Source organism: Acartia tonsa, chromosome 13 (genome assembly GCF_053477335.1).
Source record: "Acartia tonsa isolate MP-2025a chromosome 13, ASM5347733v1, whole genome shotgun sequence".
NCBI classification, from domain to species: Eukaryota; Metazoa; Arthropoda; class Copepoda; order Calanoida; family Acartiidae; genus Acartia; species Acartia tonsa.
The window spans coordinates 45,785,657-45,801,684 of record NC_137272.1 but is presented as its reverse complement, the minus strand read 5'-3'; the positions used below and the strand labels follow the sequence as shown (position 1 = coordinate 45,801,684).

The following is a 16,028-nucleotide window of genomic DNA, read 5'->3' as shown; positions in this document are numbered from 1 at the left end:
TTCTTGGGGGGTGAGACACCCCCAACCCCCAAAAAACTAAAAAAACCCACCCCCCAAAAAATTTCTCAGTAACTGCTGATCAAATTGAGCTCTACCCTTCTGGGAATATACCTACTGGTCCTCTAGTGGTTTTAAGCTATTTTCTTGGGGGGTGGGACACCCCATCCCCCCAAAAATAAAAAATCCCAACTTCCAAAATTTTTAAATTTTTTTTACAAATTTTAATTTTTGTGTTTGCGAACAACCTAGGTTTAATTTTTACGAATTGAAATTTTTGTGTATACAGCAAACAACCTGGGTTTAATTTGTAGGAATTGAAATTTTTGTGCATAAAGCGCACAACCTGGGTTTAATTTTACCACAGAGTAATTTAACAAAGAATAATTTTTTTGAATATTTCTATATAGGAGGGTTGACTTCCCATTACTTCATAGGGCGAAGCCCCTAGAGGCTAGTGGCGAAGCCGCTAGTATATAATAAAGTATAAACAAAATGTGGTTGTTTGAAATACGTCTTCATTGGTGAAAAGCACAGACAATACTGATTATTTACATGAAACAACAGTTATTAAGTTAGGTTAAGCTCTCCTACAAAGCAGTTAAATATGACTGAGGGGATGGATGTACATTCTACCCTTGTGGTGTATAGTTGGGAGCCAGTTCACTGGCAGATTAGGGATGGCGGTTAGTTTGGGCAGCAGAATTATAGCTGTCCTGCTACTTTAACATATCCTGAAATAGTTATAAACTTTCCTTGGATCTTACATGCTACAGACCTGTGCTCATGTTGTCTGTCTGTCTTTTTGGCATTTCTAACAACTTCATAAATATTTAGTAAAATGGTTTTGCTTAATAATAATCTACATAGACCCCGTCATAAAGCATTTTGGGCCAGAGGTGGTACTCAACCTTAGGATTTTTTAAAAGAAATATAACAGAACTTTAAGTTAATTTAAGTATTCTTCTAAATCTCCTTAAATTTTAGGCAATTCTGTTGACAACAGCGATTTCTCAAAATTTTTTGACATTGCAACAAGCATAGAAACTAGAAGTACAGATACTCCAGTTTCACTTGCTACCAACACAACAGATGGCAGTACTCTTGCAGCTCAAGGCGAGAATAAACTCGATTGCAAGGAGATAACTTTATATCTGTTTAAGGTGGGTCTTGCTATAGTATTACAATACAGTGATATTCTGTTATAGGAATTATCTGATTATTATTATCTGAAGCCAAAGGTTTCCCTGAGAGCAGCTAATAATTTTTTAGATTGTTTAAAGGGACGGTGAACAAAAATTTCTCATCGGATTATCAAACCTTAACATCATCTTATTCACATAATCTCAAAGATAGGGCAAAACAGGCTCTTGTTTCCTTAAATAATGGCTTATTCCGCCGATTTTTACTATATCCAAGATTAGGGAAAGAATTTCCGGAGTATATAAATGTGCAGTTAAATGTCTTTTTTTCCTTCTATAGCTAAAACTAATCTTTTGGACATAGTTCTCTGTTTTTCCTAACGGTTAAGTCTACTTTTAACATAGTCCTTGCTTTAAACCAAACTGTAATTGCTTTGAAATTAATAGAATAAGCAATATTTTTTTATTTAATATCAAATACAATAACAAAGCAAAAGACAGATTTTCTTATTAGTATCCAAGTAACGTCAGTTGGCCCATCTCTCGCCAACCTTTAATTACAAATTTGTATATAATACAGGTGCAATATTTCTTTATAAACAGTCTGATAAAAGTGTAATCAAATGTGGGTTATTTATTGTCCGGCACAATATAAAATATTATCATTTCAAATAACCTATGAGATTCAACCCTTTGTAGACAGTGAGGTATTTGTTTGTCAATAATACGAATTTAAAATCAATCTTTATTACCTAATTACTATGTTATTAAAACATGAATTGGCAATTTTATGTTATAAAATAAATCCTAAACAGTAATTAAATCATGTAAACTATGTATGACAAGTTAAATATCCCTAGAAACATTTTGATAAATAAAAACGTTCAGATTTTCCCTGTTTTTCCATTTTTCCCTCTTGAAATGCTGTAAAATCCAGGAATAAATCATCAATATTTTTGTTAATAGAACGTTTTTGGTTGATCAGTATAGTGAAAGGTGCTTAGAAAATGTTAAGATTTGATAATATGATGAGAAATATGTACATTCACAGTCCCTTTAAGTCTAGTGCAGTTCATGGTAAAATGATTCTAAATGTGATTACCTCTAAAAACCAGGAATATTTTACTGTGAACTGCACTAGAACCAATTTTTCATTACAGGAAAGATTTATTATATCTTTTATAAAAGCCTATATCAACTTTTGGGTATATCAATTTGGACAATACCAAAGATTGGAGGCCAAGCCATTTTATTAAAAAAAAAACCAATTTGCCAAAGCTGAGGGAACAAAGATTTAAAGATATTGTAAAAATGGTCATGGATGTTATTGTGTTAATTGAAAAAATATTTCTAGGTATTGTATAGGAAAGATCCAAAATTACTTGTGCATTTTTCTAATCTTAATCTTGAATCTAAATTTTTTTCATTTAGAGATGGATGAATTAGGCAGTGGAACTGAAATGGATGGAAACACAGGTTGTGCAGGTCCTGGTAGTGATACTAAAAAGGTAGGTATTTTTTATTTTTATAGTGCCTAAAATTTGGTATTGTATTTTGTATTTTTATAAAAATTTCTGATATTTGTCTTGTTTTACACAAAGATATTTTGTGATTTCAAAATCATTCAGATAGGCTAATATAATATTCTAGAATTGTAATAAATATCATGAAGTATCCATCAACTCTTATTACCCCCAGCCAAAATAAAAAAAAATGTTTTATGGGGGGGGGGGGGGCTTGGGGGAGGGTAAATACCATTTTACCCACTTTTTGACTTTCTTGTTTACGTAGCCACAAGACATTTAAATTTATAGAAAATCTTCTACTATTTTTCTGCTTCTTGCTGGCAAATGCCAAACACCATCTCTAACATCTTCATTGAAAATAATAAATTAAATTTTATCTAAATATATTTCAATCTAGTTTTAAAATTACTTTTAGATATTGGTCTATAAGAAATAAAAAATCTTAAAATTGAAGGTTGCTTAATTAAATTAAATTAATGAGTAAAATAAGTGAACATGTCATTAACCATGATTGTGTTATAGTCAGCCATTCTTTATTAAACAGGAACAGTCAGGTTAACATATTATACATTAAGGATGAAAATGAGATGGAGTCTACAGATCCTTCCATTTGTACTTGTGGATTTCAACTTGGGTTTTTTCCTTTATCATCACAAGATTCTCAAACATTGAATTTGGCTGAAGAATTAAGTAAAATGAGTATAAACTTTCATGGACCTGCAGGAGACAATCAGAGACTTTTAGCTAAAGAAAAGATTGAAGAGATAAAACAGAAAGTTGCTGATTATTATTTCGATCCAAAGTGTAAGGTTATAGCTATCCCAAATCATTTTGTAACACCAAAGAAACCAACTGTTTTAGGAAAAGTGGGGAAGGAACAGCAAGATGCTCAGATTCTGGATAAATATCTTGAAGAATGTTTACATCATGAGCTTGTCAATGCAGCAAGAAATTCAAATCTAGAAACCTTTTTAATCAACAGCTTTCAATCAGGTGATTGTATCCAACAAATAGTTAAGAAGGGAAAAGATACTAGAGGCAAGGATAATTATGCAGAATTTAATCAATATGAGAAAAGAGTGAAGGATATCCTTGGCATGGAAGATGTTGAGGAGGATAAATTGATGTCTTGTATTGAGGAACATAAGAAGTGGAGGGAAAATCCTTTGCTATTTAAAGGACCTGATAACTGGTTGTTTAAACAGGAATATTAATATTTCATATGAATAATTAAAAAATTTTCCTTTTGAGATGTCTATAACATACCTTTATCAAATTTTCTAAAAAAATCTTTCTTGTCTTTTTATCATTGTTCTTTTTTATTCAATCACAATATTAGTTATTATTTCAAGAACCAAAAATTTTAAAATATGTGAAATATTAGCTTAATTTATTCTAGGTGTTAAAAAGTCAGGTAGACAGAAAACGTTTCAATAATGAATCAAAGCAACAGGAAAAAGTTGTAGAGAACAATCAATCTGATTTCCAGAATATTATAACTGACAGCTCTAACCAAGATCAGTGTTCTTCTAGTCCAAGTCCTAAAAGAAAAAAGTATGCCAAAGAATATCATTATACAATTGAAAATACATTCCTGTACAAGATCCCTGATGATAAATTAAGAAACTTTTACAAATATCAGTTTTATAATTTTAGCCTTCAAGAAAAAAAGACTGAATGGGACACTATCATGATAATTCCTAAGCATAATGTTATTATCAATATAGAGGTTAAACTTGGACCTAAAGAGCAAGGAGATAAACTCAAACTACTTAAAGATGCTTCAGATCAAACAAAACAGCACTTTTCTTTCATGCAGAAATTATTTGGAGGAATGCTTTCCAATGATTGGATGTTTGTTAGGGCTGCGTGTGTTCCTTATTTGACTATTCATGAAGGAACCACAGTTCCCTGTGTCAACTGTCAGCAATTTATTATACAAGATGTTGATGATGCAACACCTTGGTTGAATCAGATATTTGACCACAAACTTGTTACATCTGATAATCATGATCAAACAGTATATGAGGATCTAGTTTCTGAACTGATATACCACATTTCTATAAAAGAGTCAAGTAGATTTAATCAATTGATATCTGATCCATTAACCATTAGCAAAGAAGTTGAGAAAGCATTGACAGGAAAGTCTGATGGAATATCAATAGATGATAATGTTCCTGTTTACATGCTCAACAATGAACAACTGCAAGCAGTAAACTCAACATCAAAGTTCCTTATCATAGATGGTGACTATGGTACAGGAAAAACATATGTCTTGAAAGAAAGAGCAAAAAAGTGTGCCACTAACAATCTTAAAGATAAAATATTTTACATTGATTTAACAGCATTAACATATTATGGTGAAGAAGACTGTTATACAAACCCAATATCTTTTATGGATGAAATGGCTAAGGTGGAGTTTGAATCTTATCCTAATGTAAGAGTTTTTACTATTAGAGATCTAAATTGTAAATTAGATTTATTCCAAAAACCTGAAGAAATAATGTATTCAATAAATCAATTCTTTAGAGATAATCTTTGTGATCACCTATTTATTGATGAAATGATAATTGGAAAGTGTAAATTTCCTGGCTCTGTGAAAACAATTTGCATGACTATGAAAGTAAATAATGGCTATATGAAAGGTAGATCAGTGTGGATAGAAACTATGATAAAGAATCACTCTGCTCTATGTTTTAATCTTACCAAAAATTTGCGAAACAGCCAACTAATACACAAGTTTTCTGAAGCTTTAAATTCAAAAACACCTTTTAAGCTTCCTGACAATAATGTCATTGGTAGCCATATATATTACTATCATAATATTCATAATATATTACCTGGCTTATTAGCCATTGCTGCAGTAGAAAAATATTTCTTACTTCAACCACAAGAAGGTGTAGTTGTATTAACAAATTTATATTACAACTCAATGTTTGATTTGTTAAACAAACACTTTTCCTCAACTAGACCAGTTGTGTCAGACTGCAAAGCATATATGAACAAACCTGAAGGAATATTAGTAACAAATTTCTATGAATTTCAGGGTGCTCAGGCAAGGAACATTATCATAATTGATGATATTACAGAAGAAGGATATAATATTGCCTTTATAAGAAATATAAGAAATATGATACTTAGAGCAATGTCATTTGCGATTTTCATTTCAAGACAGAAAGTTCCTGAAGGAAACAAATTTGGAGCAATTCAAGATAAAAATTTACATGGCTTTATTTATGCTGAAAGAAAAGCTATAGATTGTCATCACTATCACAACAAAGATAAACATGATATTAGTGCCATTACTATGGCAATATTAGATAAGTACAAACTATTGGACCAGGATGAGAGTATTGTGATTGTAACTTACACAAGAATTTCTAAGAATATTATGAAAGAGGCGAATACAAAGAAATTTCTTAGTTTAACTAGAGAAGAAAGAAATAATCAAGTTGGCGAGAATATCAAATTAGAAAACAAAGAGTTTTATGAAGAATTGAAGAGAAATATTTCTAGAAAATATGATGAAATATCTTGGAGCTACCATGATGAGCTTGAAATTAAAGATCTAGTAAACAAGCCAAGACATATTAATTATATCAATATCAATGAATTTTCAGAATTTTATTTCAATGAAGAAGGGAATATTATTGTATTTGCTGATGAAAATGTTGATCAAAAACATGAATTTGCAGCTTGGGGAAATGGGAATACTTTAAATTTTTCAGATAATGAGACTAGCATCAAGGTTAAATGGAGTAAGAAGGTCAGAAATAGATGTGAAGCACGTAGCAGAGATGCAATCTGGGAATCACAAGCAAAGTTTGCAATAGTTGTTCATGATGGGAAAATAGATACATTTAGTCAATCTAAAGAAGCTCTTAATCTAATACAGGATGATAACCTACATGAATACATAACTAAAGAGGTGAAACAACCTAAAGAAGCTCTCAATCTAATTGAAGATGATAACCTACAAACTATAGAGGTTGAAAAAATTTCCAAATCAATAAGAAATCGCAAAAAGTGCATTATTCTTTAATACAAACTCTACTTATATTCCAGAAAGATTTGTATATACTGTAATTTTTTAATGATAATGTATTATATAATATGTATATTAGGGAAAAATATGAGCTTAAAAATATCTTTTTTTTTATATTTATGACTTCCACTACTCTATAATTCATTTTGTTTGCAAGTGGTTTTAATTAATAGAGATTTTAGGGATTATAGTTCTACAAATCGTTTTCATTTAATAGCTTTTCTTAAACAGAATGGCTTATATTTCTACTTTATAACATTAAACTTTATATTTGGAGGGTTTGAAGTTGCGTGATTTTATAAGCAGGTTGCACATTTTTTTTCATCATGTATATTTGACATAATTAATATTACCACTGACAATCTTGTCCATAGGTAGCTGCTTTATTTAGATATTCAGCCTCTAGGGGCACTTTAGAAAGGGGGAGTTGAATTAGATTTTGTAATTTAGATTTAAATGAAATTTTTTTGGGAGGGGGATGACCAACCCCCACCATTTTAATTTAAGTTTAAGCATTTTTTTCAGGGGGGGGGGACGTGGTTATTGTTCTAAACCTTCCCAGGACATGTAAGAAGCTACCCTGTAAAGGAGAACCATAGCGGTTAGCGAGATCCTTTGGTACACACACTGTTTGTCAAACAGACAGACAAACATCCTGTTAGTGTACTACAAAGAGAGGGCGTAGCCGCTATTATTGAATATATAAATAAAGCCCAACAGATTAGATACAGCTTTTGTTGTAGATTGGCATCTCATTGGTCAGGAGAATCTTGGAAGCCTATCTCTTATAGCAGCCAAGCAATGAGCATACTTATCCCATTATTCAATGTTTTTTGTCTGAAGTTTAATATGTCGGAAAATTGATCCAAATTGGTTGTACCTTTTTGTGTAAGGTTTTAAGCTATTTTCTTACCTCTCCGCCCTCTCTTACAGGATAGGGGGGAAGCAATTAGTATAATTGTAAAGCAACAGACAGATAGACAAAACAAAGGTTTAGAATATATTTGCATTAATCCCAGAGAACTAATCAACAAATTTTGTAGAATAGAGCGCTGTACTTTTAAAGCAAAAACATCAAGTTTCTTTAAATTTATTTCAGCACTATAATGTACAGATCTTTACAAGATAACATTTTATACTACAGGGTGTTTCAAGAGAAATGTTAATTTTAAAAAACTTAATTAGGCATAGAAACAAAAAACAATTTTATAAAATGCTTTATATATTTGGAAAACCTGTTCTTGTACATTCATGTCTCAAATATTTAATAGTTATTTCTCGCATCTTATTTTGAACAGCTTTCCGCGGATATAGAATTCATAGAAAGCTTGATATAATATGATGCTAGACATAATTTTTTCATATGGATGAGAACCGGTTCCTATCTACCGGATTCAATTGAATACGAGAAATAAGATTATTTAACAAATTATTGAAAAGTTGGAACATATTACCACGTAGCTCCTATAATATAAGTAGCACAGAAATGATTCTTATATATCCAAAAACTAGACTTAATAACGATTCTAATGGTATGCACAACATTTTTGTACTATTACCACAAGCTGCGCAATTTGATTTTTTAAAATGTGCTCTTTTTTGAACAACCTTCAAACCCATAAACCATCAAAAATAAGGCCTTTGGAAAAATAGGTTTTTTGAGGCATATTTTATTGAAATAATCATTTTTGAATATTTGAAACATAAATGCACCAGAAAAGGTTTTTATTTATATATAAAGAATTTTACATAATTGTTTTTGTTTCTATGCATAATTAAGTTTTTAAAAATAACATTTCTATTGAAACACCCTGTATATACAGTTATAATACAATAATTAAATTTGTATACTTTATTTTAAAATACCTCATAACCTCTCAAATTATAAGCTTATGTAAATATATCAATAAATAATAGTTATTCATCGTATTTTAGACACCTTTCCGCTTCACCCCTCATCCCCCCCTCCCTACACTTTTCCTTATCCCCTCCCCCTGACCATGAAGGAAACGTATTGATCAATAAATGGGGTAAATATTAGCAATCTAAATTGACAATTAAACTTCCCCTGTCACAATACCCACGTATGCTATATCCATTTCTTTCAATAATTAAATTTTAAGTTTAGGTAATCAAATGCTATGTGGCAGCCAAAAGTAAAAATTATCAACAGAATTATTACTAAAATGGATATAGAATACGTGGATATTGTGACAGGTGGATTTTTTGTTGCTAATATAGTCCTCAAATATTGATCAATAAGTTCCTCCATTGTCAAGGGATGGGAGAATCTCTCACAATATCCATGTATTATATATCCATTATTACTCAGTTTATTTGCATTGAAATAATTAAGCTTAAAAATCAATGTAAAAAACATAGAGAAATTAAAAAAAAATGCACAAAACAGTAGCCTAAAAAATCAGCCACGTGACGTCATAAAAATGAGGAAGATGAGAGGAGAATTGGAATAGAAAACCCCTAAAATTAAAATGAGATGGATAATCACTCACTTATGACTTCACATGGCTGATTTTTGAGATACTTTGTCCAGCTACACCAAACAACACTTTTGTCAAAAAAATTATTAAATTATAAAATATTAAATGTAAAATGAGTATTATTTGTATTATTTATGATGTATAATTGTACAATATGTAGCAAGAAGAACTTATAATATATGGTTACCATATGCTTTATATAGTTTCATTTTGGTGATTAGTTTTGGAATCAGGTGTATCATGTATGACGTCATAAAATACGTCTAAAAAGGAAGGATGAGAGGAGAAGTGGGAAAGGAAACCAATAAAAAAAAAGAGGCTTTAGACGTATTTTTATGACGTCGCACATGACACTTTCCGTATTTTCAAACTTAAATTTAAATCTTTTCAATCTGACATTTTAATATCATTTAATTTTATGTAAAAATATTTGATGCTGATTTTTTGTGTGTGTATATTTTACAAGCATGACTGGTAAAATAACAGTCTTTTCTTTGGTATCTAATATTTAAAAAGTCCTTAAATCAAGATTTTAAAAATTAAATTACAATTTAGAAAAGTTAAAAATTCCTAATTTAATCAAGCTCTTAAAAATTATATTTTCGTGCTTTCTCTTAAAGTAAGTGCCCAGTTTATTTAGTAATTGTTCAAAATAAAGAGGGGGGTTGCCCGTGGGGGTAATTTATGTTCTGTGCTCGACTAAGCGCTTTGAGGGAAATCACCCTATTTCACGAAAAATGCCTTTCATGGTAACTTTACAAAGTGTCTAAAAAACAGCCATGTGACGTCATAAAAATGAGGGATCATCCATTTCTTTTTGTAGGGGTTTTCTTTCCCACTTCCCCTCTCATCTCTCTTATTTTTATGACGTCACATGGCTGATATTTGAGACACTTTGTCCCGCTACCAAATTTTGATATGGCTTAAAAAATTAACTAAAACAACAAACATTGTAAAATTTTGTCTTAGGAAAAATAAATCAATTCCTATAAAGCCTAGCCTAGGAGTCAGGGATTTAAAGGGATAAGAAAATGGCCAATAAATTAATGTACATCCCCAATCATGGTAATCGAAATTCCCTATTCTGTAGATTACAATTATTGTGTGCATCGTTTGGACACTCAACTTAATGAATCAACTCATTAAATTGATTAAAAGTCCACAAAGTTGTTAAGCTATCGAATAAGAAAACGTTATTAAAGACATTTTCATATTACAGCTTTTAAAAAGTATGATTTTGAATGGAAGATTCTGCATAAACAATCCCCAATGATGATATTCAAAATTATTCTTCTATAGTTCTATTGTCAAGAAGCACGTCATCATCTTCGGCATCTCTGAAAGATTATTAAAATAAGTGGTTGAAACGTTTGGACACCTAATAAACCAATCAAAATCCCCAAAGTTGTTAAGCCAAAGAGAATGAGAACATGTTATTATAAAATTTTGACGACTTGTACAATAAATATTTTAGGTTACAATTAGTGGGTGAAACGTTTGGACACAAAATGAACCAACTAATCAAAATTCAATAAAAGTCCCCAAAGTTTTTTAAGCCAACGAAAAAGAAAACCGTTATCATAAAACTTTTGGGACTTGGGTATTGGGTAATAAACAGCCCAATGTTCCCTCCCTTCCTGAGAAGGATAAGACAATGGCAGATAAATTGATGTACAGCCCAAATAATGATACAAAAAATTACCTCTTCTTACAATAAGTGGTTGAACTTAAATTGGACACTCAACATAATGTCAAAACTCTATTAAAGTTCACAAAGTTGTTAATCCAACTAATAAGGAAATGCTATTATAAAACTTAATTTTATACGGAAATACGGACGAACCTACCCTAATTATATTAAAGAGAAGCTTCACTTTAAATAGTTATTTCTCGCTTTGTATAATAAACAGCTTTCCGGGGATATAAAATGTACAAGTATAAGATTAAAACCAGTTTCTTTAGCCCTGATATGCAGAAGGCATGGGCTAAAAAACTGGTTCTAATCTTTTGATTGTAGAAAAATGAATATAATATGATGCTAGACATAATTTTTTTTGTATGGCTGACAACCAGTTCTAATCTACCGGATATTAATTGGTTTCAAATGAATACAAGAATAGTTATTTATCATATTTTCGTAATATTGATTAATACTGTAAAGGATATTCTAAATATTCACCAATTTTTGGTCATGTGATCAAACTTTCCTCTACTGTTGTCCCCCTTTGGGGGTGAAGTAGGTGGAAGTTTATTATTTATTTTGATTGAGAGAATAGCAACATTCTCTCACTAAATACAATAATAGTTATTTCTCGTATCGTATTATAAACGGCTTTCCGCAGATATAGAATGTACAATTATTAGATAAAAACCAGTTTTTTTAGCCCCGAGGTGCCGAAGTCACGGGCTAAAAAAACTGGTTTTAATCTTATTATTGTACATTTTTATATTCGTAGAAAGCTGGATATAATACGATGCTAGACATAGTTTTTTCGTATGGATGAGAACCGGTTCCTATCCACCGGATTCGAATGAATACAAGAAAACAAATTCTTACCCTGGGGGAAAGTGGGGAGAGGTAAAAATGCACCAGACAGTATTTATCAAGGATAAAATCACAAATATAATTAACAGGAATCTGAAATAATTATGATGTTAATACTTAATATAAAAGTAACAGGATGTCTGTCAGTCTGTCTGTGTCTGTAACTAAAGATCTCTAAGCAATGGTCCAGTAAAGTTATAACATCATTTAGGGAAGAGTATCTTTCTTTCCATCCTACCAAAGAAATCGGCCATAGAAAAATAACACCCCCAAATAATTTACTTTTTCGTTTTTAACGGAAACCGAAAAATAGAGGCTTTTATGGACGTGTAGCCGCTAGTTATCAATTAATAAAACTAAATATATTTGAAAATACAAATATTAGGTACAGTACGATCTCTAAAACGACTTGTAAAAATGTAAGAAATATAATTTTCATCAAATTTTTTTTGGTTAATTATCAAAAAGATACAGGGATCTAAAGGAATAATACAATAGCCGATAAATTTGATGTACATCTCCAATGATGATACACAATATTACCCATTCTGTATATGAAAGTTAGTGGTAGAAACGTTTAGACACTCAACTTAATGAACCAATTAATAAAAAATCCCCAAAGTTGTTTATATATGTTAAACTAGTGCTATAAACAGCCCATGTCCTCTCCCATGTCCTGTAAGAATTCAAATTTTCAGGGAAGCCTTTTTAGTTTGGAAAATCTGAACTTCAAATTTTACCGTAACTGGACAAAGTGTCAAAAAAATAAGCCATGTGACATCATTAAAATGACTGATTATCAATCTCTTTTTTAGGGATTTTCTTTCCCACTTCTCCTCTCATCTCCCTCATTTTTATAACGTCTTATGGCTAAATATTGAGACACTTTGTCCGATTACAAAATTACTACCTGTCCAAAATTCTGGATATTTTTCTCCACTCGTCTCCAATAATTTCTTTTCTTTGTTCCTCCAAATATCTGTCCTCCGTCACTATGTTGGTCAGTTCAGTCCACGCAGAACTCAACTACAAACAGATGGACACTATGGATGGACATTACAGATGGACAGATGATTTTTCATAAATTTAGAAAATTCGTACAGGCAAGGGAATATTCATAATCCTATAAAAGTTGGACTATTTGATTTGAGCAATTAGTAACGTAACACATTATAGATGGACATATATTCAATTTCATATCAATTTAATGGAAAACAAACATTTATTTGTTGTCCATCACTATTTGTTGTCAGTTCAAATCATGCTGAACTCAACTACAAATAGATTACGCTATTATTTTCACGAGAGATTCTTAGTAAAGAACATAAATTTAGATTCTTCATACAAACAGGGGAATATTCATATTCCTTAAAAGTGGGGCTAATTGATTTGAGCACTCAATAACAAATTTTAATTTTGACATTGATTTTGCATAATTAACATAACCGAAAGACAAACATTTATCTGTTGTCCATCACTATGTTTGTCAGTTCAGAGATTATGGAAAGATAAAGACATATACATGTCCTTCACTATAGATAATTTTATATAAACATAATAGACAGACAAAGATATTTGAGGTGGATTCTTAAAAAAATTGCCCCACTAATCGCGTAGTGGGGCAAAATTGTTTTCGTGAAAAATCCACCAAAATCACATTAAAAATCTACAAAATTAATCAAAATCATAGAAGGGTTATTAACATATGATTTTGTCCCACTAAGCGATTAATGGGGCAAATTTTTATTAAGAATACACCTCTGTTGTCCTTCACTATGTAGGTTAGTTTTTTTCTTTTTTTTTATGCTAAGCTGCATCCAGACGTATAGACAGACAATTTTCTACTGTGATTAATTGTTGAATTGGACTATGGGATGGACAGATAGACAGATCAAAGGATCAGATATACAGACGGATAGACAGACAGATAGATAGACATATAGACAGACAGATGGAAAGACAACATTCTACTTTAATAAATTGAAAAGAAAGAATACCTGTTGCTTTTTTGCTGGTGTTTTGTCTGCTGTTGGACTATGGGGTGGGGAAGCTTGAATTGCGGCTTTCTTCCATAAATTTCTTGCCTAAAATTTAATAATTAAATCAGGGCCAACTAAACATAATGTTACTACCCGCGAAAAACTGTCTTTGTATGCGTCTTCAATATTTTGCATTCAATCATATCATTCAAAAAAGTGATTTTAAAATATCTAAAATATCAGCATGAAGACATAAGGACTTTTGGTAAAGATTATAGTTTTTTTGTTTTAAGCTATGCAAAGTTTAAAATTTCTAGGACAATTCTGTATTACCTTTTCTTTGGAGGCTAATGGGGAGCTGGTACCTTCACCCCGTCCTGATTCTTCATCGCTTAAACTAGGACAAAATATTATAATTAACATTTATTGATGTTTTCTAGTTGAAGGGTGAAACAACGTGTAGTGTCCAATAAAAAATGACGTCATACAATATAAATGACCAATGAAAGGCCAGTATACAATTTACCATTGGCCAATTACAATGTATCCTGGCCTATTATTAGTCATTTGTATTGTATAACGTAATTTTTTATTAGGCACTATATGCTGTTTCATAAAGGGTGTGCACAAGATTTTTTCGATTATAAGTATAAATTTAGGTAATTTTAATTGTATGTCTAATAATAGTGTATATATAAACTGCAAAATAAACTATAAGTTGTCTAAGATTATAGTTTTATCCTGGGGTAGCTATTCTAACCAACAATTCTACAAAAAAATCACCTTATAAAGTATCTGGTGGTATATTTTGTTTTTGTCATGTAACTGAAGAGGGGTGGGAAAAAAGGGGAGGAAAAGGGGAAGGGGTTTGTGAGGAAATTTTTCTTTAGAGTTGTTTGTCAGAATATCATTCTATTGTCCCTGAGTTTTATCTAAAAGATGAATTATTTCTATTCTAATCAGTGGCGTGCTCTGAGATTCAACAAAGGGGTGTGAAAAGGGGAAGACAAGCCTTTTTAATTTCAATTTTATAGGGGGATGGGCTGTTTAAACACCTATACAACCCCCCCCCCCCTTCTGAACTCCACTGATTCTAATATACAGTAATTTTACTTTATTTTCATACCTGTAGACGCTATTGCTAAAATAGAAAAAAAAATTCCTTTAAAAAACACAGTTTTCGAAATATGTAACGTAACACAACCTAACAACCCCCCCCCCCCCATACAAAAAATTCCTTCTCAAGACTATAAAGGACCAAGTTCTGAGGATTATATTAGCAACCTAAATTGAAGCTGCATATTCCTGTGTCGCAATATCCATGTATTATATATCTAGCCTCTACGGGCACTTGGAAGGGGGGGGGGGAGGAGAAATTAAACCCCGCATTTTTAATTTTATTTTCAAAAATATTTTTTTATATATATAAATTTTTTTTTTTTTTGGGGGGGTATTGTTTTCTAGATCTTCGGTACACACAGACAAACATACAGACGGATGGACATCCTGTTACTTTATTATAAGGATTGTTTTTTTTTTACCTGAAATTAGACTCCAGCAGACAAGTGTTGTTGGTCTGTAGGCTTTCAGGACTAGAGCAAATAAATTCATTCAATTGGTAGGACAATGGCCGATATATTGATATACATCCCAATCATTGGAAATCAGATCTTTAGTATAGATTTATATACAGATAGCTACCTTCCCTCTCTTTTCCATTGACTTTTTTCGTCTGCAAGCAAACTCTTATCTGCTACTTGGCTATGTTCAAATTTCCGACACAATTAGTTCATTTCAAAGACCCAATTAGAAGTCAGCACAAGGTCATTGGGATAGGGAAATACGTTAATCCCTTCCCTTTCTAGTGTTTTTCTCTAATCAATGAAACGTTTAGAATAATTCAATTAGAGTAATTATCATAGATCTTACTCCTTCTATATATTATAATTAGTAGTTGAAACGTTTGGACACTCAGTTTAATGCACCAACCAATCAAAGTCCAATTAATGTATCCATATTGTTAAGCAAATGAATAAGAAAGCGTTATTATAAAACTTTGGGGACTAGTGTATAGTCCAATGTCCCCTCCCTCTCTGAGAGGGATAAGGTAATGGCCAATAAATATTGATGTACATCCAAAATGATGATGCATAAAATTACCCCATCTTTAGATAGTGGTTGAAACAAATCGATACTTAATGATAAAAGCATTAAAATTCAAAGTCGCCAAAGTTAAAATAAAAAATTATCATAAATCTTTGGTGACTAGATAAATAAACAGGCCAATGTCCCC

At 31.3% G+C, this 16,028-nt stretch overlaps 3 protein-coding genes across 3 annotated transcripts in view; 2 read left to right on the top strand and 1 right to left on the bottom strand.

The window, feature by feature from the left end:
• The window catches only part of LOC145335345 (uncharacterized), a 36,684-nt gene extending 32,805 nt beyond the window's left edge, over window positions 1–3,879 (top strand). Inside the window, exons 4-6 of the mRNA XM_080181081.1 lie at window positions 985–1,160; window positions 2,571–2,647; window positions 3,241–3,879. Of these exons, the coding sequence (XP_080037207.1) occupies window positions 2,573–2,647; window positions 3,241–3,879 (714 nt within the window). The 5' untranslated portion in view covers window positions 985–1,160; window positions 2,571–2,572. The remainder of the gene's footprint in view (window positions 1–984; window positions 1,161–2,570; window positions 2,648–3,240) is intronic.
• Window positions 1–16,028, top strand: part of LOC145335343 (uncharacterized) — a 91,666-nt gene that overhangs the window by 50,557 nt on the left and 25,081 nt on the right. The gene's annotated exons all lie outside the window — the stretch shown is intronic.
• LOC145335344 (uncharacterized) lies at window positions 10,471–15,900 on the bottom strand. The gene is made up of 7 exons (XM_080181080.1): window positions 15,896–15,900; window positions 15,277–15,327; window positions 14,069–14,132; window positions 13,754–13,840; window positions 12,667–12,782; window positions 11,769–11,849; window positions 10,471–10,548 (listed from the first exon to the last, which is right to left on the bottom strand). Exons 1-7 carry the CDS (start codon window positions 15,898–15,900, stop codon window positions 10,497–10,499), a joined length of 456 nt encoding a protein of 151 aa, XP_080037206.1. The 3' UTR covers window positions 10,471–10,496.

Excerpts from the sequence above, each read along its gene's own strand:
- LOC145335344 (XM_080181080.1), bottom strand. Across the intron at positions 14,133-15,276 it reads CTGCTGGAGTCTAATTTCAG|TTTAAGCGATGAAGAATCAG; the intron begins GTAAAAAAAAAA and ends ATTTTGTCCTAG. Across the intron at positions 12,783-13,753 it reads CACCAGCAAAAAAGCAACAG|TTGAGTTCTGCGTGGACTGA; the intron begins GTATTCTTTCTT and ends ATCTGTTTGTAG.